Raw genomic sequence first — 23514 nt, 5'->3', positions numbered from 1 at the left:
TTTGCTTGTTTGTTTTGTAAGTAAGCTGGATACATTGAGATGTAGCCAACAGTATTTTAGACCGGTGGATCTCCACCTGCAGGTCAAGACTCCTTTGGTAGTTAAACAACCCTGTCACAGGAGTGTCATATCAGATGTTCTACAGATCAGATATTTACATTATGATTCATAACAGTAGCAAAATTAGTTACAAAGTAGCAATGAAATGATTTTAGGGTTGGGAATCACCACAACATGAGGAACTGCATTAAAGGGCCAGCCTTAAGAAGATTGAGAACCACTTTAGGCTTTCTGTATTTCTGTATGTAGCTCGAAGTAAGCCCCTCTACCTATGACAGGCCCTTCTCATGGCTAGTTTTACTTTCTGTGGGGTGATGTCATAAAGACTATGTGTTCTATATTTCTTTTTTGTTTAAAGATAGGAGTACACTGTCGCTGTCTTCAGACACACCAGAAGAGGGCATCAGATCCCATTACGGAAGGTTGTGAGCCACCATGTGGGTGCTGGGAATTGAACTCAGGACCTCTGGAAGAGCAATCAGTGCCCTTAACCACTGAGCCATCTCTCCAGCCCCCTCTATATTTCTTCTAACACATAGAAGGGCAAAGAAGTTCAAACCTGCCCAGTCATACCCATGTCCCAGTTATGGCTTTATGTCCAATTAGACCCTCTGGCATTGAGCTCCACCAGTTCAATAAAACCAGCAAGGACAGGAAGGGGGACAGGAGGGGTTGTGCAGCTGGAGAAACAGCTCAACAGTTAAGAGCTTACACCACTCTTTCCCTGGTCTTCCAGAGGACCAGAGTTCAGTCAAAGCATCAATATAGGGCAGCTTAAAACCTCCTGAAACTTTGGCTCCAAGAGATCTGAAACCTCTAGCCTCCAAGGGCACCCATATATGTGTGCACATACCCCACACAAATGCATCCACAGAACTAATTTAAAAATAAATCTTTTTCAAAAAACCAAAGAGTAAAGCTGTGTATTGTGGATTATGCCTTTCATCATATCAACTGGGAGGTTGAGGCAGAAAGACTCACAGGTTTGAAGCCAGTCTGAGCTCAGAGTTGAGATTCAGTCTTGAAAATCCGACCCACTCCCAAAACTCCAAACCAATTACCCAAATAACAAGACTTAAGTTACCTGGCCATGCTTGGAGAAGGCTTCCTGGAGAAGCTGCTGCAGCTCCTTCCGGGACAGCCTGTAGTCCACATTGCTGACCTGGATGTCAACACCGTTTGCAAATGGGTCTGAGCAGTCAGCAGCGCTGCTGGGATTGGCAGTGTTGAAAGCGAGTGGCGAGGCGGTGTTCAAAAGGTTTGGAGACATACTCCTGGAGAGAACACATAAGATAGAAATCATCCTGTGGTCTGGGGTTCTGCTACTCTGGCTTTGTCTGAAGCTACTGATGAAGAGACTTCCTATTTGATGTTGCAACGTGTTTTCCCTTAAACCTTATGCTGATTTAGGCTTAACGTCTAAAGTGCGAGTGAACCTCAATAAAAAAATTATTCGATATCAAGTGTTATGTCACAGAAATATTTAAAGCAAAAAGGAATAAATATTCCTTAGGAAGCCTTGCTGAATTGAAATTCTACTCCAAGCATTTTAGTCTTACAAATAAAGCCTCTAATGCTTAATTTAAACCTCCTCGGACTGAAGGCAGGCTCTAGTGTCAACGGTTACATGAGAAATTATACATTTCCTTTCTGCAGTATTTTTTAAAAAATAAAAACTGTTGGAGACAGAGACTCACTATATAGCTTTTGCTGTCCTGAAATTCACTATGTAGACCAGGCTGGACTCGATCTCCCAGAGATCTAAGATCACTATCTCTCAAGCGCTAGGATCAACAATGTGCGACACTGTACTTGGCTTTTGCAGTGATTCTTAACTAGCTTTCTACAGAAAATGGAGTCTGAGAACTGGTCTTTATAGCAGCCCCGTCTGCCAATTCTCACAAAGTGGATTTCCAGCAGCCTTCTACGAAGTACCATATCAAGAGCTGCCAATGTACATCTCATTTTGGCTTCCCTGGACAAAAACAATGTAAGGTATTATTTGCCTAGTTGGTAGTTTTTATTCAAGGTCTTGATCAGTTACCCAGGCTGGCCTTCAACCCATCAGGCTTGTGAGCCTCCTGCCTCAGCCTCCCAAATTCTGAAAAATACAGGCATGCACACCACAGCTGAGCACGAGGACATCCTAATGCTCTTCCCTGTTCACATGGACTCACCTAGCTTTCCAAATGGAAAATACAATGGAGGTAAGCACTGCCCCGGAATACAGCTATGGTGGCCTGAAGGGGAGGGCCTGGGAATATCAGCTATGGTGGTCTGAAGGGAGGGGCTGGCAGTGAGAGTCTCTAACTCAGTGATCTAGAACCTTCCTGTTGCATAGCCATCCCATGGGTGAGAAAGCTGGACTTACCTCGGAGACCAAGACTGAGGGGTGAGCAGAGGACTGACTTGCCTTGAGGTGATAAGCTGGCTGAACGCAGATGGGTAGCTCACTTGGAAGACAGTCCCCTCTCTCTTTTTCTTCTCTACGGGAGAGCTGGCAATGCTCTGGGGACTGAGATTCTCTTTTCTAACAGGAAGGAGAATTTAAGAGTAATGTCACAGGTCTCCATAATTTCACAGAAGCAACTCCCACAAAAGAAAAACTGGACATACTTCTGACTGCTTCTTTGAAGTGGCTCCGTCACACCTGTGTTATTCAGTGTGGGCACTGAAGCGGTTGGGCCACCGTTAGGCAGTGTGGCCAGCCTCCCATGGCCTTGCTGATGATGGTCATGGTTTCTATGGCCAGGCTTTGGTTCCATTCGGCAGAGCTCCTGTCAAGACCCAAGTATGGCAGCCTTAAACCTCGGTACCTCAGATGGGTGAGATTCTACACAGAGTAAAACGACAAGTAAGAGGGTACAACAGGAGCCAGCAGGCCCAGAGCACACAGAAAGAAACCAAACCTGCCATAAACTTCAGAAAGCGAGAGATGTCAAAATTATCTGTAAACTTTTAAAAGTTTTTTTTTTTTTTTTATTTTTGTAGCAGATCCAAAATTTGCCTGCAACCCTTTCCCAGGCCTGGCTTTGGCACCGGGTGACCAATTACTTGTGTCTTTGATGAGGCACAATTTTGTGTTCTTAACTTTTTGGGGAGACTTGGCTTTATTGGCAATAGCATTTGAACTCTTGGCTTCAAAGAATTCTCTATGTTTTGGAGTGAAGGATACAAATGATCCTGTTGCCAAAGACATCTTCTTTTTTTTTTTTTTTTTATTAACTTGAGTATTTCTTATATACATTTTGAGTGTTATTCCCTTTCCAGGTTTCCGGGCAAACATCCCCCTCCCCCCTCCCCTTCCTTATGGGTGTTCCCCTCCCCATCCTCCCCCCATTGCCGCCCTCCCCCCAACAATCATGTTCACTGGGGGTTCAGTCTTGGCAGGACCCAGGGCTTCTCCTTCCACTGGTGCTCTTACTAGGATATTCATTGCTACCTATGAGGTCAGAGTCCAGGGTCAGTCCATGTATAGTCTTTAGGTAGTGGCTTAGTCCCTGGAAGCTCTGGTTGCTTGGCATTGTTGTACATATGGGGTCTCGAGCCCCTTCAAGCTCTTCCAGTTCTTTCTCTGATTCCTTCAACGGGGGTCTCGTTCTCAGTTCAGTGGTTTGCTGCTGGCATTCGCCTCTGTGTTTGCTGTATTCTGACTGTGTCTCTCAGGAGAGATCTACATCCGGCTCCTGTCGGCCTGCACTTCTTTGCTTCATCCATCTTGTCTAATTGGATGGCTGTATATGCATGGGCCACATGTGGGGCAGGCTCTGAATGGGTGTTCCTTCTGTGTCTGTTTTAATCTTTGCCTCTCTATTCCCTGACAAGGATATTCTTATTCCCCTTTTAAAGAAGGAGTGAAGCATTCACATTTTGATCATCCGTCTTGAGTTTCATTTGTTCTAGGCATCTAGGGTAATTCAAGCATTTGGGCTAATAGCCACTTATCAATGAGTGCATACCATGTGTGTTTTTCTGTGATTGGGTTACCTCACTCAGGATGATATTTTCCAGTTCCAACCATTTGCCTACGAATTTCATAAAGGCATTGTTTTTGATAGCTGAGTAATATTCCATTGTGTAGATGTACCACATTTTCTGTATCCATTCCTCTGTTGAAGGGCATCTGGGTTCTTTCCAGTTTCTGGCTATTATAAATAAGGCTGCGATGAACATAGTGGAGCACGCAAAGACATCTTTTTTTTCCATTCACTTCTGGGCCCGCTCGGCGCCATCTTGGTTTATGAAGCGGAGAATGGCGCGGCAGCCTGTGGTACTTAGCTCCTTGCCACCACAGTTACTGAGAGGCACCTGAGCCTGCTGCTGCTGCTCCTGCCATCTTTATTTGCTGGCAGGTTGTAAACATAGAGTAGAGTGTGGCACTTTGAGCATTGGAAGAAAAGTGTTAGATCACGTTTGACCTAAAGTATACATTCAAGTTCAAAACCAGAACAAGTGCCGTTCCCACTGCAGCTAATACACAAGGGGAAAGAACACAACTTTGACGGGAGAGGGGAAACCTATTTAGTATAATGTCATTCCCAATAATCAGCTAGGCACAGCTATAGTGAGACATTCCGTTTCTATACAATGTCCAGAAAAATGTCAACCTAGAGCTGGGTGACTAGCTGCCTGGGGTGACGAGGGGTCACCACTGGCTGGCCGACATCACATGGAAACCATTGAAAACTGAAGGTACAACCAGTGAATGTTAAAAACCAATGGAATGTCCTTGTTGGTCAATAGCCTGGAACTTCTGTGATTAGAACGCTTCCAGATAACCTGGAATGCATGCATCAAGAAACAAAACAGGGGCTGGGGATTTAGCTCAGTGGTAGAGCACTTACCTAGGAAGCACAAGGCCCTGGGTTCGGTCCCCAGCTCCGAAAAAAAAGAACAAAAAAAAAAAACAGCTCGGATGCTCGGAAAATGAAGACAACTGTGCAGAGACTAAAACTGGGAGCCACAGAAAAATATTCAAGGGCAACAGCAGCAAAAGAAAAGGAGATTTGCTTTTAAAAAAATAAGATTTAGTAAGGTCAACTACATATGCAGATAGTACTTTTTAACCTGTCACATATCTCAAGGGATATTTGCACTCCTCAATGATAAGACTAGGAATCAATACTACTTTCTTGGATGGCAAGAAAGACTTTGCCAGTGACTTCTTCTTTTTTTTTTTTTTTTTTTTTTTGGTTCTTTTTTTCGGAGCTGGGGACCGAACCCAGGGCCTTGCGCTTCCTAGGTAAGCGCTCTACCACTGAGCTAAATCCCCAGCCCCTGCCAGTGACTTCTAACCCAGAGCTACCACAGCTGAGAATGGAGGCTCCAAAGACTCCCTGGATGAGCTCCTCTGTAGAAACATGTCCGGTAACAGGTAGACTGCTTAAACAAACCAATGGCCAGACACGCATGCTTATCAGTCTGTGTTCATTTTTGTTTACTTTGGTTTTCAAGACAGACAGGGTTTCTCTGTGGTTGCCCTGGCTGTCCTGAAAGTAGCTCTGTAGACCAGGCTAGCCCCAAGCTCAACAGATCTGCCTGCCTCTGCTTGCTGAGTCCCGGGATTAAAGGCATGCACCACCACCACCCAGCTTGTCAACCAGCATTCTAATGGGAGATTCATACCAATATTTTATGTGGACACAGAAATGCACCCGTTATGATATTAAGTTGGAAAAAAAAAGACATGTGACTTAAACTTTTTTAACATTTGGAGAACAGCACTAACTTATAAACAATGGTCCCCTCAAGGTAGGCCTGTGAGGTTCTGTGCTCTAAATGTTGTTTTTGTTTTTATATGAACATTACTTTTGTATTGGGAACTTCCTTTTCACGTGGGTTATGTCAACCAGTCATCCATAAAACCTCACCCTTCCTGTGACACCTGCAACTCAAAGCCCAGGCAAAGCTACCACAGCTTATTAAAGGGCTGGGCTGAAACCCAGGAAAGAAACGCTGCGCCACTCTGGTGAATGAGAAAGCATCCCACGTGACTGAATATTCTGGATAGCTGGTCTTTTTAAATCATAAGACCTCCCACGTGGTCAAGCTCTCTGCCAAAATACAACTGAGTTAATGGCCATGTGCAGTTAGAGAGCACAGGGCAGATTAGAAGGCAGGTAATGCAGCTCTGGTCACAGGTCCCCGAAACGAAAATGATGAGATAAGAAAGAGGCTCAAAAGGCCGCAGTAGGCTGCACTGCTGTCCCTTAGACTAGAGTCTGCAACCTCCAATGTGAATCATCCCTCACGTGGTTTTGATTAGGATAGACCCTGGGCTTGCTGGCATCAGGTACTAGCAGGGAACACTAACTTCTACCTCCTCCTGTGATGACACTGGATGCCATCCTTTCTTCTTGTTTTTGAGATTAAGGTCTCGCTATGCAGCCCAGGTTGGCCTGGAACTTGTGAGACACTGCTTCTAACTTGTAACTGTTGAGATTACAAGATTACAATTACATGTCCCAAGTACTGGGTTGGACATGATCTTTTATAAAACACATCTGCAACCATAGTTATCTTATTAAATTATATATTAAAACCGCATTTAATGTCTGGGGCAGTCATTCTCCTGGTGCTCCTACATGGAAGTCTTCTTCATCAGTGTTAGGACTTCTTTCCGATGTTATACATGCATTTCCCCAACAGTATACACATGGCTCAGCACTGAGGCAATCATCCTTGTCCCAAATCGATTCTAGCAGAAATGTTGAGCCTGGGAATGCCCAATGGCACCCATGCATGACAAGAAACACACAGGGGAAAAAAAGGCAGTTTCTGGCAGCTGAGAGAAAAAAATTGCCGAGATGCACATTGCTCTGTTGTCTGAAGGCTGCCACACAAGTGTGTGAGCTCTTGCCATGTTCTTTACTCTTAATGCCTGGAGCAAATGATGCTTCTTCCACTGTCTCATGCACTTGACGCTAAGTGCCTCAAGGCTTGGGGACAATGACAAGTGCCTATCTCTGAAGTAAAGTTGGCTCTCTAGGCAAGTCTGAAAGGCATTACAAGAAAACTCATCTGTACCTGTTCAAGACAAGAGTTTGTGGTTGTTAAGCTTATTTCAAACTCTAATCAACCTCTCACAAAAACCAACACCCCTGGGCTTGGTGACCCCTTACCAAGCAAGGGCAGTCTCTCTCAGCCTCCAAAACCTATCACTAGGAAACAGCAAAAGCAACAGAAACCCACTCACAGGAATCTTCAGCGATAACCTGGGGGATAGATCGGAAGTGAACTCTTCAAATCTGATCAGCTGGTTAGCATGATGTAACAAGGCTTCAGAGGCCTGGTCTTTATGGACCAAAATGATGTGGAAACCATGCCGGTGCCTGAGATCACTGAGTTCTAATGCAAACTTGACATCAGCTGAAAGAAGAAACAAACAGTATTAGAAACCTTCAACAGAGACAGCCCTGAATGGCTAACGCCGTGTCCAAGACAGGCAGGCCTGGCTCAGGGTCAGTCACTCTCCCATTTTTGAACAGGAGCACATTTTCTCATGAAGGGTTAAACATGACAGGGCAATCATATCACACAGCGAAGACTTGGCTACCTTCTAATATTAACAGGGAGCAGGTATTAACATGTTGGGGAGATGCAAATCTGAAAATTATTCATCTTGCACTTTTTAAGTTATAATACTGGGGGAGGGGAAGCACTCACTTCCATATACACAAAATAAAACAATTTTCTTTCTTTTTTTCAGTGGGGAGCACCATTTATTTTTATTTTTGATCTCCACAGTGATTTAGCTTGTATGTATTCTTTTTTTCCCCCATCTTTATTAAATTGGGTATTTCTTATTTACATTTCAAATGTTATTCCCTTTCCTGGTTTCCAAGTCAACATCCCCCTAGCCCCTACCCCTCCCCTTATCTATGGGTGTTCCCCTCTCCATCCTCCCCCCATTACCGCCCTCCTTCCAACAATCCCATTCATTGGGGGTCCAGCCTTGACAGGACCAAGGGCTTCCCCTTCCACCAGTGCCCCTACTAGGCTATTCATTGCTACCTATGCAGTTGGAGCCCAGGGTCAGTCAAACCATTTTCTTGAATAAACTGGCCCTGCGATAACTCATGGAGAACAACTAAAAACTTAGATTCTTTGTTTTCTCTCTTAAGTTTTTCAGTTAAGTGTTCTCTATGTAGCGCAGGCCGGCCCTGCATGCTCGATCCTCCTGCCTTAGCCTCCTACATACTGAGATTATAGTGGTAAAGCCCCAGCAGGCTGCAGATTCAGCTGTTTCTCAAAACAGCTGCAAGCAATCATCATCGAACACCCTGTGTTCGCATCTCTGTGGTCCTTTCTGGTAATTCCCATGCAGTCAGTGTGGCTAGAACCAATAAATGCTTCAACACTTACTTGACACAAGAACCACAGTAGCCGGAGCAGTGTGCGTATTTGCAAACCTTCGCAGGCTCTGGCGGAGTTTGTCAACAGCAGCATTCTTGGCAGTAGCGTTTATGTGAGCAACAGTGACCTGTGATCATTTATCAAAAGGGCCATTGAACAAGAGCCAGGGTTGGAAACTGACACACATTTGGTCCACATTTTTTTAAAAGCAAAGATCTCACTGTGCAGTCCAGACTAGCCTTACATTCTTGATCCTCCTGCCTTAGCCTCCAGAGTTCTGGGTTTATAGAAATGCCATTAACACCTACCCCCAGTAGATAACACACAAAGAAAGAAGCTTTTCCATGATTAGTGTTGGCAATGGGAAACTTACAACTGGATCTCAACTTCAGAACTGGTTCTCCATATTAAAAAAAGTGGAGAAATTATTGTCCTAACTTTCATTTCTAATCACTTAAACTTTTATCCCCTTAGGAAAAGCAGGTAGTCACCTTCCAAGTCACCAAGCTTTCTATGATATATTTTGTCCACAGTCTGCAAGTGGTAAGGTTAAGGTACACCGAGAGTTCCATTTTATCACCAGTCTGTCATCCACCATCTGGAGCCTCCAGATCTGGGGCTGCATGACAGATGGGAGGGAGAATAACATCCCTGAGGAAGCCAAAACCACTGACTCTTGTTAAGACTTAAACAGAGCTGTACCCAAGGCAAAGCACCTCAACCACCTATAATTTTCACTTAGATTTGACAGTTTGTGTAAGTATGTATAACGTAGGATATATAGCATAGATCTGTGTGTTGCATATAAAGATATAATTCTATGCTAAAATGAAATGTTGATGGCATTGTTTATTCAAGAGTCAAAACATTTGGATTCTATTATAACTTTTCACCAGACTTTTGAGGTCAGCCTGCCTTGATTTTTTTTAAAGATTTATTATGTATACAGTATCCTACCTGCGTGTATGCCTACAGATCAGAAGAGGGCACCAGATCCCATTATAGATGATAATGAGCCACCATGTGGTTGCTGGGATTTGAACTCAGGACCTCTGGAAGAGCAGCCAGTACTCTTAACCACTGAGCCATCTCTCCAGCCCCAGCCTATCTTGATTTAAATTTTAGTTCTTAATGCTTGCATGATGGTGCATGCCTTTAATCTTAACATTTAGGAAACAGAAGTAGGCAGATGTCTGTGAACTGAAGGCTAGTGTCATCTACATACCAACTTCTAAGGTCAGACAGGGTTATCTGCTAAGACTTTTGTCTCTAAAATATTCTAAGTCTTTCATTTATAGGCAATATAATCACAAAGAAGTGGTTTACTTCTTAGATCATCTATTGCATCTACAAATACTACATCCACTCTGCATGCCTAGCTCACAGAGCCGGGATGAAGCCAAAGCAGACAGCACATGCAGCCGCTACGGTGCTTAGTGTCAAGATACAAAGCAGCGTTACTGAAAGATCAAATGTTTAAATTTCAGCATTCTAGGAAAAACTGTGTGTGGCTTTCTCTCATCTGAAAACAGCATTAAAAAAAAATACCATCACTAAAACCAAATAGGAATTGGAATTTTAAGCACAATTCCCCAAATAATCAAACATACTTATTCTGCTAACACAGCAAATTAACATTTTTTAAAATTTCATTATTTTAAATTTTCTATGTGTGTGGGTGTTTTGCCTGCATGTATGTCTGTGTATCACATGTGTGTCTGACATGTACAGAAGTCAGAAGAGGGTGTCGGATGCCTGGGACTGAAGTTACACACAGCTGTTAGCCACCATGTGGGTTCTGGGAACTAACTCCAGTCCTCTAGAAGTCAGGGCAGAGAACTGCTCTGGACCTCAGCAGATTACAAAGCTTAAAACAAACAAAGAAACAACAATAAAGAAACCTTACCTGACAATTATTCAGCTCTTGAATAACTTCCTTGTTTTCTTTACTGATGTCGCACACACAGATAAACTCTGCTTCTCTGTGTCCTCTAAAAAACTTCTCACGGATTCTCTGTACAACAGTTGTTGCTGACCAGCCAGAGGGCACTGAGCAGTTTTCAATATCCCAGAAAACACCAATGGGGGGGAGGGTCTCCAGCACCTGTCCAGCGACTGCAACTTCTGGTGACCCTTAAGAAAGGTTAGTACTTTCGAGTCACACAAAGTGCAAAAGAAACAGTAAGCTGAATTAGCACAGGTAACTGCCCGTCATTCTAAAGAGCAGAGACATCAAATTACTGCCTGTGTTTAGGTCTAAGGATACCAACTTCACTGGCTAACCTAAGGAGCAACAGTGACATTCCAATGACATGCGGAGGTCACTCCTATTTTCAGTAGCAGCAAACCTACAGAGTGGTGTCATGACCTTATCTCCAGCTGCCCACAGTGCTTCTCCAATGATGACCAGGAAATGAGTGGATGCTAAGGTCCCTGGACCTGCTTCCACCTCAGTATAGGCCTGGCTTCCTCTTGGGTAGGGAAGACATTAAAAAGACCATCAAAGAGAAACTAGCACTGCTTCTCACTTGAAACTACTCTGGTACATTGTGTACATCTGGCTTAACCTTTCGGAGACGTTCTCTTCAAGAAAATGTCACAGTAGCTGCTTTATAGGGAAATGATTTTGACTGAGAACACTCAGGTCTCAAATACTATTGATAACGGCACTACAGCCAGGCAGTGGTGGTGCATGCCTTTAATCCCAGCACTCGGGAGGCAGAGGCAGGTGGACCTCTGTGAATTTGAGGCCAGCCTGGTCTATGTAGAGGGTTCCAGGACAGCCAGGGCTACACAGAGAGACTCTACCCTGTCTCAAAATCAAAACCAAACATACAACTTAAGCGAGCCCAAGTCTCTGTCAGCACTGAATCTAATAGACTCCCCATTTCACTATACAAATTCTGGTCTCAAACAGCCTCAACCCAACGAAGACCTATAATCAAAAAGGTTGTTGCCAAATGAGAAAAAGGAAGTCTCACATATACTTTAAAACACAAATGCGGGGCTGGAGAGATGGCTCAGAGGTTATGAGCACTGCCTGCTCTTCCAAAGGTCCTGAGTTCAATTCCCAGCAACCACATGCCCTCTTCTGGTGTATCTGAAGACAGCAACAGTTTGTACTCATATAAATAAAATAAATAAATCCTTAAACACACACACACACACACACACACACACACACACACACACACACACACAAATGCACCCTTAGAATCACAAGGAAGTTTTTAGAGGCAATTAAATACAACATTTGTGTCAAATATTGAGAACAGCCCGAATGGAGGCTATGAAGATGGGTAAGTGCTCAAGAACACTTGATGCCCTTGCAGACAACATTTGTTCAGTCCCTAGCATAGGCATGGTGGCTGATGATCTTCTCTAAGTCCACTTCCAGGGGATCCAGCGCCCCCCTTTGGCCCCCACAAGCAGCAGGCACGTTCAGTAAGTTTACACACATGCGTGCAAAACACCATACACATGAAATAAAAACAAATCTTGGGAAGGAGGGAGACTCAAATGCACCTTTTAATGCTACACCATTATTTACCAAATTTTGAAGGAGCTTGGCCTAGACTGGTTGCCAACAACAATGGGGTCTCCTTTTCCATCCCTTTTGTTCCACAGCGATTACACAGAGGAATAGCTCGAGGGGCAGGCTGAGTACTTGGAGGTGGTATATTTGGCCAGATTTTAGCAGCATCAGTTATGCTATTTCTTGCTGGCTGTTTTAATTAAAAAAAATATATAGGAAGATGTTTTAGACACACCAATACAGAACTCATATACAACTGAACCATCGTTCTAAACCTTTCACCTTCCTACCTGCTGACCTCTGATAAAGTGTATTTTCAGACAGCCTTGATCAGCGTAATCAGCTACCAATCCAGTTTCATCTCAAGAAGCAACTTGAAATGAGCGGGAGCCTGGTTCAAATGCTCAGTCCTTTCCAACCTGGGGCATGCCTCTGATGTGAAGGAGAGCCAACATGCACCTCCAATACATGGCAGGAAAGCTTTGCTTTGAACACTAGTGTGATGGGAGCCAAGTTTCAAGTTCCTCACATTACAAAAAGACATGTGTAGTTACTTTCCTGCTGAGACGGGCCCCGTGTATAAGCTAAATTTAAGTTATAAGAACTCAACTGACCGCATCCTAGAGAAGGGCGAAACAGATCACAGACTGCAAGCTAAGGTATCCTGTAGGACATGACTTTCTTATGACCAGAGGCTCTAAAAGCACAGGCTAAACATGGTAACTACACTGCGCTTTTTTGGGAGGCCTCCCATTTTGCCTTTTTTGCATCTTTCTGCCCCAGAAGCAGCTATGCTGATGGAGTGCGTTCCACATCATGAAGAATCTTCAACCCAGTGCTCAATAAAGATATGGCGAGGGAAAGCCATTTAACAGAACCAAACCTCATCTCCCCCAAGATAAAGGATAAAAGATACAGACCTTGTTTAGACAGTCTTCACAGTAAAGTGAGCCTTTTAAACAAACCGGAGGTGCCACATGTAGGTGGAGAGAGTTGGTGCACAAGGTGAGGTGTAAGCTCTGGATAGATGGGGAAAGGCACTCTTCCAAATGCCCAGGAGCCCCACTTGGGAAGTCAGAGCAGGGGAAATAGGCAGCACAGGTACAGCCCTGGAGAGTCTGGAACTGATGCAGCTTGTGTACGCTACCGTGACATGACTGGAAATGGAGCTGCCCACAACACGACAGGTGTTTGCAGGAAGGTAGGTTACACATGCTGGGGAAGTCACTCGCAAGGCCCACCAAGTTGTTCTTAGTGGAGGCATTCTGCAATGAAGACACGGACTGGAAAGCAAAACCTGACCACCTACTTGACATGTGACTGACCCGATGCTTGGTGAGTCTGAGAGCGAGCCCGTGTGAATCAAGTTCCCAGAACCTCCACTACTGCCACTGCCACCACCAAAAGGCCTGGGGGAAGTGGAGGGTTCATTGGGGCAACGAGCACAGCAGCTTACCCTGGGAACAGCTGAGAACTGTTCTTTAGGTTCCTGAAGAGAATGAATATCAGGAATCGGGACTGCTGGGAAAAACTTAGAGCCAGCCTGAAGGGGAGAAGGTATGTCCTCTAACTCCACAGCCGCTTTCTTGTTCTCCATGTACCCTTTCTGAGGAGAGACCAGAACACAAGTGAGTGTTTGGAGCCACTGTTTTGTTCTTTCATACACTTCTTCATTTAAAAAAAAAATGGAAAATAATGTTCAACTCTCCTTACACCATTTAATCATAACTGAACAAATAGAACAGCATCCAGCTAAGACCAGGGACAACCGTAAGAAAGGTCTGCAAGCCAGCAACTAAAGAAACATTGGAACTAAAATTAACACTATGTTTGTCAGAATCTTAAGGCAGTCAGGCAGAAGGGTCTGGGTTTAGCAAGCCAGATCAACTATCCAGACCTCAGAGACTATATATAAAACTTCTTGCTTCAAAGCACTGTCTTAAAAAAAAAAAAAAAAGAGATAGACAAACCATGATTTCACAGCCAGCATTCAAGGAAGGTGGTTTATAAGCAAGTGGCTTCCTTTCATTTATTCCTGTAAGTGGTGAGTAACGGGTTTTAGTAGGGTTTTCCTTAAAGGAGAAGACTGGTATCCCAATCGCTATGAATGCCACCTGCCATTGCCCCAAAGGGCCCAAATGTGCTGCTGATAGCACTGAGGGAACACTGAAGCCTTAATGCAGCTTTTAATACTGTGGCCAGCGCAAAGACACAGCAATGAGAACTAACCATTCTCAGTTCACGCTCTGCACCACCAAAAAGGAAAAAGAAAGACGTAACACACCTAATATTCACAAGAAATCCTGAACAAGAAGGTATTGTCAATCTTTTCTAATTTATAAGACTTAAAACTAAGAGGGTGACCCAGGGGCAATGGTCACACCTACCTGTATGTAATCCTGGACTTTGGGAGGCCAAGGCAGAAGGATCATTAATTCAAAGCCAACCCGAACTATATGAAGAAAACTTATCTCCAAAGCCACTTAAGAAAGTATAGTTAAGGGGCTGGGGATTTAGCTCAGTGGTAGAGCGCTTGCCTAGCAAGCACAAGGCCCTGGGTTTGGTCCCCAGCTCCGGAAAAAAAAAAAAAAGAAAAAGAAAGAAAGTATAGTTAAATGCAATTTATTTTATACTTTTCATTGATTTTACTATGCAAGCTTTGGAACTTGGGACTTTAAGAAGGAGTCAAATCCCCACCCTACCCCCAATTTTAAACACTTAAAACCTCTGCCACTCAGAGTAGAATTCTGAGTTGAGGGGCTGGGGATTTAGCTCAGTGGTAGAGCGCTTACCTAGGAAGCGCAAGGCCCTGGGTTCGGTCCCCAGCTCCGGAAAAAAAAAAAAAATTCTGAGTTGAGCAAGTGTGTTCTTATTGAATGAGCGAGTGTAAACTGGCTGGAGAGACTGTCTAGACCACCCGTACTCATTGTCTATTCAATGTGCCATGTCCTAAACTAAGAGGCAATGTCTGCTCAGGGAGAGAAAAGCAACCAGAGAATTTCCAAAGCCACAGCTTAGCATCATTATCTTGGTGTAACCATCCGAGTGCTCTGCTGCAAGGGTTCTCAGTTCTGTTCCCTTCCATCAGCCAGCCAGACCATACGGTTCAACATTCTTTCATCTTTCTTTTCTCTCAATCTTCCACCCCGTTAAAAAGGAGTCAGCCATCTATGTTACTTCTGTGCACAAGTACCCATTTTGTAAGGTCAAAGTATGAGACCACAGCTGTGCTCATGGTGCCACAGCTCTCAAAGGGTCAGACCTCAGAGAACAAAGATGGCATGGATATCACAGCTCACGACAGGCTTCTAAAATTCGGTAAACTTGGTCAATTGTAACTATATAAATTTGATTTAGAAAAGTAAAAGACCTATGATCTGAGGTTAGGAGATGGTTGAAAAAAAGTATCTGCTACACAAAGGTGAGGACCTGAATTCAGATCCCCAGCACTTTATAAAAGACAGGCACACAACTAACTCCAGTACTGAGGAAGAAATGGCAGCCAGATCTGTAGCGTTTAATGGCTACCCTGCCCAGCCAAATCAATCAACTCCAGGTTCAGTGACAGACTCAAAAACTAAAGTGGGGGAGGAGCCAGTGACCAGGCTCAGTGGTTAAAGTTGATCGCCTCCAAGCCTGACAGCCTTAATTCCATTCCTGAGATCATCATATCGGAGAGAACTGACTCCCACAAGTGGTCTTCTAACCTCCGTATTTATGCCATGGTGTGTGTATACACACACACCACACACATACATACACAAAAACAAATGTAATTTTTAAAAAATCAGAGAACGAGGAGAAAGATACCCAACAACCACCTTTGTCTCTACACAAGTGTACATACGTGCTCGTGCACCTGCATGCCTGCACATGTGCACACGCCCACATGAACATGTCCATACACCACACATACCATTTATCATCTGCCATTCCTCATATCCCAGAGTTCTTTTCTGTGTGTGTGCAAATGGGAAGATGCTCCCATGTGTGTACAGACCAGAGGTCAGACATGGGTGTCTTCAATCTACGACCTTTCTCTTCTTCCTCCTCTTTTTAAGACAGGGTTTCTCAATGAACTTGGAGGTTATCGATTTGGCTAGACTGCCTGGCATAAACCCTTGGGGTCTGCCTGTCTCTATTTTCCCAGCACTGGGATGACAAGCACATGTTACCACCGTACCCAGCTTTTCTGTAGGTGCTAGGGATTAAATTCAGGTGCATGTGCTTATGCAATAAGTACTTTCCCTACCGAGCCAACACCCCCACCACTAGAACTTTTCAAATCCGAATAGACATAGGCATTCTTGAAGGACAGAGCACATCTGCAGGTGAGAAGCCCCCTCTCCACTTGGCTGAAATAAACCTCCAGGCTAATCAGACTTTGCCTGTAGTTTTTCCTTTTTTTATTTTGTTGTTGTTGTTGTTTTTAAGACAGGACTTCTCTGTGTACACTGGCTGCCCTGAAACTCACAATGTAGTTCAGGCTGGCCTCAAAACTCAGAGATCTATCTGCCTCCGCCTCCCTAGTGTTGGTTCTAAAGCTGTGTGGCCCACCACACTCAGCCTATGGTTTTCCTTAACTTTCAGATATTTCTTCCTACAAGTCTTGCCTAGAAAGCAAAGAAGTGACCGGCAGATAGCATCTAATCTCAGTAAAAGAGCAGCCACAGTATCAGCCTCTCTCTATGCTCACTGTGAGTACAGAAGGGCCCAATTAAATGACCTCTGAGGACTTTGAATTCTACTCTACAAATGAAGCCAAACAACTGATTTTTTTTTTTTTTTTGGTTTACAATGGAAGAGCATATTATAACCAAACGGAGCAATTAAGGAAGTCACAGCCCATACCTTAGACACTCCCGAGTCTCAGTCTACCAAAGGCAAAGCCGATGCACACCCTTTGAGCAGGGAGGAAGCTGGAAATGGTGGGAACAGCTAACTCTCATTTGTAAGTTCTCGCTGCCGCCAACCAGCCCTGACCACTTTCAGTGATTATTTACCAGAGATTTCACCTGCGCGTGTAGAATATAATTTCTTTCAGCTGTCTCTCTGGTAAGGACGCGTCTGAGATTTTTCCATCTTCTGACATCATCCTGACAGGGTGATAGGAGAGTGGTTCGTAAGGTATTTCAAGTTTGGGCGGACCAATCACATACAGTGAATTATGGTCTGCCAGCCAAAGTCAGCCTGCTGCCTGTACGCATGCCTTTGTGTATGTCTATCTCACCTTTCCTGGACAGGATCTGATTCCATCATCTTGAAGTTGGGCCTCAGACTTAGAACAATCTTCTTCCCGCTTCAGCCTCCCAGATGCTGAGATCTCAGGTGCATGGTGTACCGGTATTTAAGTGGCCTGTAAACTGAGAATGTACTCTGAATTTCTTAACGTCTTGAGAAGGTGTTCTCAAACATGAAACTTAAACTTTAATATCTATAGTTTCATTAGGACACAGCTACACCCCTTCATCTAAATAATATCTATGGCTGAGTTGAACTGTAGTTAAGACGTGAGTCTTTGTCCCGTGATCCAGTCGTAAAGCCCAACATATTTACTACTTAGGTAGTGTGCTGAAACTGAGTTTCTGTTTGCAGGCTAAGGGATGTACAAAGATTAGTGGCATAGGGAAGGGTCTAGGTTCAACCCCAGAGAGGCAGAGAGGGAAAGGGGAAAGAGAAAAGTTCGTTTCCTTGTCTGTACACAGTATTATATAAAGAGTGAATTAGAAAATGCATGCACTGTCCATTTTCATCACTATATCCTGTGCTCCGCCCAAAGCTCTTCTGTGGCAATCGCGAAGTAACCATTTGTTAAATGAAGGGATTAGCAGAGAATTTGCCTGGTACCAAAAGTTTGGAGACAAAGTTTACCATCACTGCTTGAATTGCTATACCTGTTTTTAATCATTAAATCCAGGTTGTACCAGATGATAGTGGCGCGTGCCTTTAAGCCCAGTCCTGGAGGGTCAGGGTTTATATGTTTAAATTGAGACCAAACCAATCGACAGAGCAGAGTTCCAGGACAGCCAAGGATACACAGAGAAACCCCGTCTCAAAAACCAACCAAACAAACAAAAACAAACCCCACAAAAATCCAGGTTGTATATCGCCCAACACACTCCACTTTTATTTAAGAACCTGTCACATTCACAGTGTTCGTAATTTCAGCATCTTCGATCTTTTCAAAGCCATATCCTAAAGTGAACCACCATGTCAAACACTTCACCGAGAGCCAGAGACTTTTAAAGCTTCATAGCTAGCTTGAGGTCAAAAGGCTCACCTACCTCTCTCCACACCAAGGCGCCTTCCATACTGCACAGGAGGCAAAGGCAGGAGGATACCTGTAAGTTTAAGGGCAGCCAAGTTCCAGGCAGCTGTGGTCACACACTGAGACTGTCGATAGGCAGGCAGGCAGACAGGCATATACAGCGAGATTACTCAGTAAAAACAAATCTAAGGGAAAACGTCAATGGCCTGCAGCCTAAAATTTTCCAAACTATTCCTAGGAATTCCATTTAAGCAACTGAATCAGTCGGAGAAGACTCTAATGTGAGTCTTTCCTTCCGAAACTCTCGGTCTCTGAGCAACTTAGACACTGGCTGAGAATGCAGCGTGACATTGTACTGCCTGCCTGTTGGCTCTGAAGGCCACCTATCTGTGCAGCTGTGGACAGGTCATCTTTCTAAGCATAAGGCTCATCTCTTGTGAGTCTGGTCATCACGACAACCCCCTTATTACAGAGTTGTGGTTCAGAGACAAGACATACCTGAGGATGAATTATTTCTCAAATGACCTCCCGTAGGCCACAAACTCTCAGTCCTAGGTATTTGCTCATTTTCTACCTTTTACCGAAAATGACTATTAGATGATCTATTTTTCTCCCACATTAAAATATAAATTCCACGACAGCATCGATTGTGTGTGAATACACGCTATCCCAACCTAGCACCTCCACTGGCCTCACAAATACCAATAAACGATCCTGGACAAAGGGAGAGGTCACTGGAGGTGAAGGAAGACCATTTAGCTGACCATTTCCTTGTATGCAAAACAGAAAGACCCTGGGAAGCCCAGAAGAGGCTGGTGTGACTAGAAAGCACCACGTTCGAGCTAGAATGACTTGGGGAAGCGGCTGAAACTGAAACTGCATCCAAAATGGCTGCTGTTGACTGAACCTTCCCCAGTTCCCCGGGTGACATTTCTACCCTTTGGGTGTAGTTCAGGACACCTGCCACTCATTCTAAGCCTCATTGTGGCCCTTCTCCAGGTCCTTAGCACCCTACTTTGCTCTTTTTCCTTCTGGTGGGTATTTTTATACAAACCGAATTCATCCAATATGTGACCTTTTGTGCCTGGCTCACTTCTTCACAGCATCTTTCCAAGGGTCCCCTGAGTCGTAGTAATCATCAACGCTTCAAACCTTGCTGCTAAAGGCTGACTTACAGGAGGCTGCATCCTATATGTACACCCATCTGTAGACGGATAACAAAAACTAGTCCTCACTCCATCACTGGGCTCCTGAGTTTAGGATGCAGATCCTCTAGTCGAACAGTATTCCTATCCCCTCTCTTCACCGCCATCCCTGGGATACTTCTGTCTTCAACTGTCAATGTCTCAGTATTCATGCATGTACACACACGTGTGTGCATGCAGGCACGTGTTTGAGTACGTGTGCACATACTTGTGTACACACACACACACACAGCACTGATAAAATTGTTGAGCATGTGCTCAGAGTCAAGCCAAGGGAAACACAATTAGGGGCTTCTAGAAGCAAGAGAAAACTTCCATGCAAAATGGCTTTCACTTCCCTCCAGGTTTTCCTGAAAATTCACTACTTTTGACAAATTGGAGTGAAGGAGAAATTGTCACTTCCACTTATACCCAAAAGTATTTCATCTGGCCAACTTCTGTACACTGTACACATGCGCCCTGGATGAGCCCCCAAGTCAGCCCAGTCAGTTGCCTCAGAGCTGTCTCTGCAACAGAATCAGTTCCCAGGGACATACCATGCCTTCTGAATTGCCACCTCCGAGTACCCTGGATGTTAAATGACATCTCAGCATGTGTGTGTGTGTGTGTGTGTGTGTGTGTGTGTGTGTGTGTGTGCGCATGCCTGTGCGTATGGCACAGTTTATTTGTGGAGGTCAGAGGACAATTTGCTGAGATGGGTCTCTCCTTCCACATGTGGGTCCTGGGCATTGATCTCAGGTTGTAAAGCTAGCTAGCCACCACAGACATATGCCAAGCACTTTTATGTGAGTCCTGGGGATAGAACACAGGTCCTCATGCAAGTACTTTAACAAGTTAGGCCATCTTCCAGCCTTTCTTTTTTTTTTTTAACTGAAATTAGCATTTCTTTAATGAAGTGGAGGAGAAAGAAGGGGAGGAGAAAGGGGGTGGAAGGGGAGGAGGAGGAGAAGGAGGAGAAGAAGGGGAGGAGAAAGAGGAGGGAAGGAGGAGAAAGAGGAGGAGGGGGAAGGAGAAAGAAGAGGAGGAGGGGGAGGAGAAAGAGGAGGGAAGGAGGAGGAGAAAGAGGAGGAGGGGGAGGAGGAAGGAGAGGAGGAGGGGGGAGGGGGAAAAGGAGGAGGGGGAAGAGAAAGAGGAGCAGAGAGGGGATGAGAAAGAGGAGGGGGAAGAGGAGGAAGAGGAGGAGGAGGAGAGGAGGAGGGGGAGGGGGAAAAGGAGGAGGAGGAAGAGGAGGAGAAAGAGGAGGAAGAGGAAGAGGAGGGGGAGGAGGGGAGGAGAAAGAAGAGGAGGAGGGGGAGGAGAAAGAGGAGGGAAGAAGGAGGAGAAAGAGGAGGAGGGGGAGGAGGAAGAGGAGGAGGGAGGGAGAGGGAAGAAGAGGAAGAGGAGGAGGGGGAGGGGAGGGGAAGGGGGAGGGGGAGGGGAGGGGAAGGGGGAGGGGGAGGGGGAGGGGGAGGGGAGGGGAGGGGGAGGGGGAGGGGGAGGGGGAGGGGGAGGAAAATGTACCGCTGGCCAATCCTGCTACTAGTCGGACATGTTAGGCGCTCCTGAGCAGTGCGAGGCCCTTTATCTTCCCCTCGGCACCGCGTGCGTATTCTCCATGTTAACTCTCAGTTGCTTCTATTACTGCTATCAGGCAGTGGGGCTGCTGAGGACACTTCTCCTGTGGGGTTGTCATCTCTGCCTTCACATTGGAGTCCCCAAAGTCACATTTAACAGAGTCCTCCATTTTCCTTTGAGAGTGGACTAGAGGCCTGCAGTTCAGAGGGAAGTCAATATTCCCAAGGTCTGGGCAGTAACAGAAGTCAGCCTGAACCCTTTTGTAATATATATATATATATATATATATATATATATATATATATATATATATATACATATATATTATATATGTAATATATATTATATATGTGTGTAATATATTATATATGTGTGTGATATATATATTTGTAATATATATCATATATTTGTAATATATAATGTATATATTATATATATGACGTAGGTCACTATGTTCACCTAGTACACAAAAGGCCCCGTGTTCCATGCTTAGCACTGTATAAACCAGCCATGATGATATGTGCCTGTAATTCAAGCACTTGAGAGGTAGAAGGATCAGAATCCAAGGCCATCCTCCACTACATATGTATTTGAGGCTAGCCTGGGCTATGCATTTAGAGAAAACAAACAAACAAACAAACCTAATTTGGAAAAAAAAAAAAAGTCCCGGAGCTGGAGGGATGGCTCAGCAGTTTCTAACACTGGCTGCTTTTCCAGAGGACCAGGTTTCAATGCCCAGCACCCAGATGACAGCTCACAACTGTCTGCAACTCCAGTTCCAACGGATCTAACACCTTCGTATAGATATACATGCAGGCAAAACACCAATGCACATACAGCAAGAATAAATAATGTGTTATAAAAAAAGAAGGAAGAAGTCCTTCTCTTCTAATCTGTGATTAGATCTAATCACAGTGTCAAAACCTCAATATACATCTGATCCAAATGTCTACGCCCTGTTCCAGGATGAAAGAAAGTAGATGAATTCAGGGTGTCCTTGTCCTAGACCTGACGTCATTAACCTACTATAAAAGACATCAATGCTCTTATTACTACTTGTAAACATTCAAAACCTTGCTATGGATAGGGAAATGCAGAATTAATGTTTTGTGGGTCAACCTCTCCATTCCTTGACCCCCTTTCTGAAGAAAGTAAAAGGAAAGACAGCAAAGCACAAGAATCCAAGGCCATCCTCCACTACATATGTATTTGAGGCTAGCCTGGGCTATGAATTTAAAGAAAACAAACAAACAAACAAACCTAACTTGAAAAAGGATTCTATGCTGAAGGGGGAGGTCGAAGGCGTGTTTCAGGTGGCAGCACATGTCAGAGGCTGTGGAGACTGGTCTGAGTTGCTTATTTTGCTTAGGCTTTGCAAGACTCTGTTCCATGGCTCTGTGAAATCCAGAGCATCACAGTAGCAAGCCTGTGATTAAGTCAAAGCTGCTCACCTCAGGGTACTAGGAAGCAGGGTCCCAGTATCCCCTTCAAGGGCATGCACCGGTGACATAACATCCTTTTACTTACAGGTTCACTCAGAGCACATGGTGGGTTCCAAGACATTAAACTAGCCAGTTCATAGGCCTATAGCTGACTGACCACCAAGCCTTTGCTTGATTTGTTCTCCGTCTGTCTCTGTCTCTCTCTCTCTCTCTCTCTCTCTCTCTGTCTCTATGTCTCTGTCTCTCTCTTTCTGTCTCTATTTCTCTCCTCTCTCTCTCTCTCTCTCGCTCTCGCTCTCGCTCTCGCTCTCTCTCTCCAGAGTCTTGTGTATCCCAAGTCATCCCTTAGGCACATACAGGCAACAGGGCAGAGATGTTGGTCACCCCTTTCTTAGCTGAGGAATATGTACTGACACTCCCTGCCCCTGGTATCAGACTATCCTCCTGTCCATGATAACTAGTGGCCTATTTATGAGAAAAGTTCCCAGGCTGTGGGTTGAAGGCAATCTCCCCTGAACTTTTCAAACACCGGGCCCCAGTCCTCATCCAACTCAAAACTTTGGTGGAGCTCATACAGGTGTACATGCATTCCATGAGCCTGGAAGCCTGACAAGGAATCAGAATTCATATAAACAGATTGAGAAAAACAGGAATCTTAGTACCTTGCAGGTTACCCTGGAACACTCCACTATTTTCTGAATGGAAATTAGGCATAAATGAGTACCAACCAGTACAAGATTTAAGGGAAGTCAACAAAAGGGTGAATATTCGCCCCCCCCCAGTCCCTGACCCATATACTCTGTTGAGTATGCTATCACCAGGCTGACATACATACACTGTCTTGGACTTAAAAGATATTTTTAAAGATATTTTTAAGTATACCTCTGGTCCCTAATTTCAGACATAACCTGAAAACCTTGGGATATCTTTGAATTACCCATGTTCCTATAAGTAGCCTCAATACACTCATTGGTTCACCAAGCGGGACTTGACACAGTTGTAAGTTTGGTTTGTCTTGGTACACTTGTTGAAGTAAAGAGACATTTGGTCACATTTCCCTAGGAAAAAGTCACACGACAAAGGCTGACGCTGATT

At 44.5% G+C, this 23514-nt stretch overlaps 1 protein-coding gene across 1 annotated transcript in view; it reads right to left on the bottom strand.

The window, feature by feature from the left end:
* Window positions 1-17292, bottom strand: part of LOC134485113 (meiosis regulator and mRNA stability factor 1-like) — a 43836-nt gene extending 26544 nt beyond the window's left edge. The window contains 11 exon segments of the mRNA XM_087607131.1: window positions 1145-1334; window positions 2432-2590; window positions 2677-2837; window positions 7256-7428; window positions 8425-8542; window positions 10322-10548; window positions 11966-12140; window positions 12871-13251; window positions 13254-13556; window positions 16954-17046; window positions 17181-17292. Of these exon segments, the coding sequence (XP_087463257.1) occupies window positions 1145-1334; window positions 2432-2590; window positions 2677-2837; window positions 7256-7428; window positions 8425-8542; window positions 10322-10548; window positions 11966-12140; window positions 12871-13251; window positions 13254-13547 (1878 nt within the window). The 5' untranslated portion in view covers window positions 13548-13556; window positions 16954-17046; window positions 17181-17292.
* Window positions 17293-23514: the final 6222 nt, after the last annotated feature.

Source organism: Rattus norvegicus, chromosome 1 (assembly GCF_021556685.1).
Source record: "Rattus norvegicus strain SHRSP/BbbUtx chromosome 1, alternate assembly SHRSP_T2T, whole genome shotgun sequence".
Classification (NCBI taxonomy): domain Eukaryota; kingdom Metazoa; phylum Chordata; class Mammalia; order Rodentia; family Muridae; genus Rattus; species Rattus norvegicus.
This window is presented reverse-complemented; position numbering and strand designations above follow the sequence as displayed.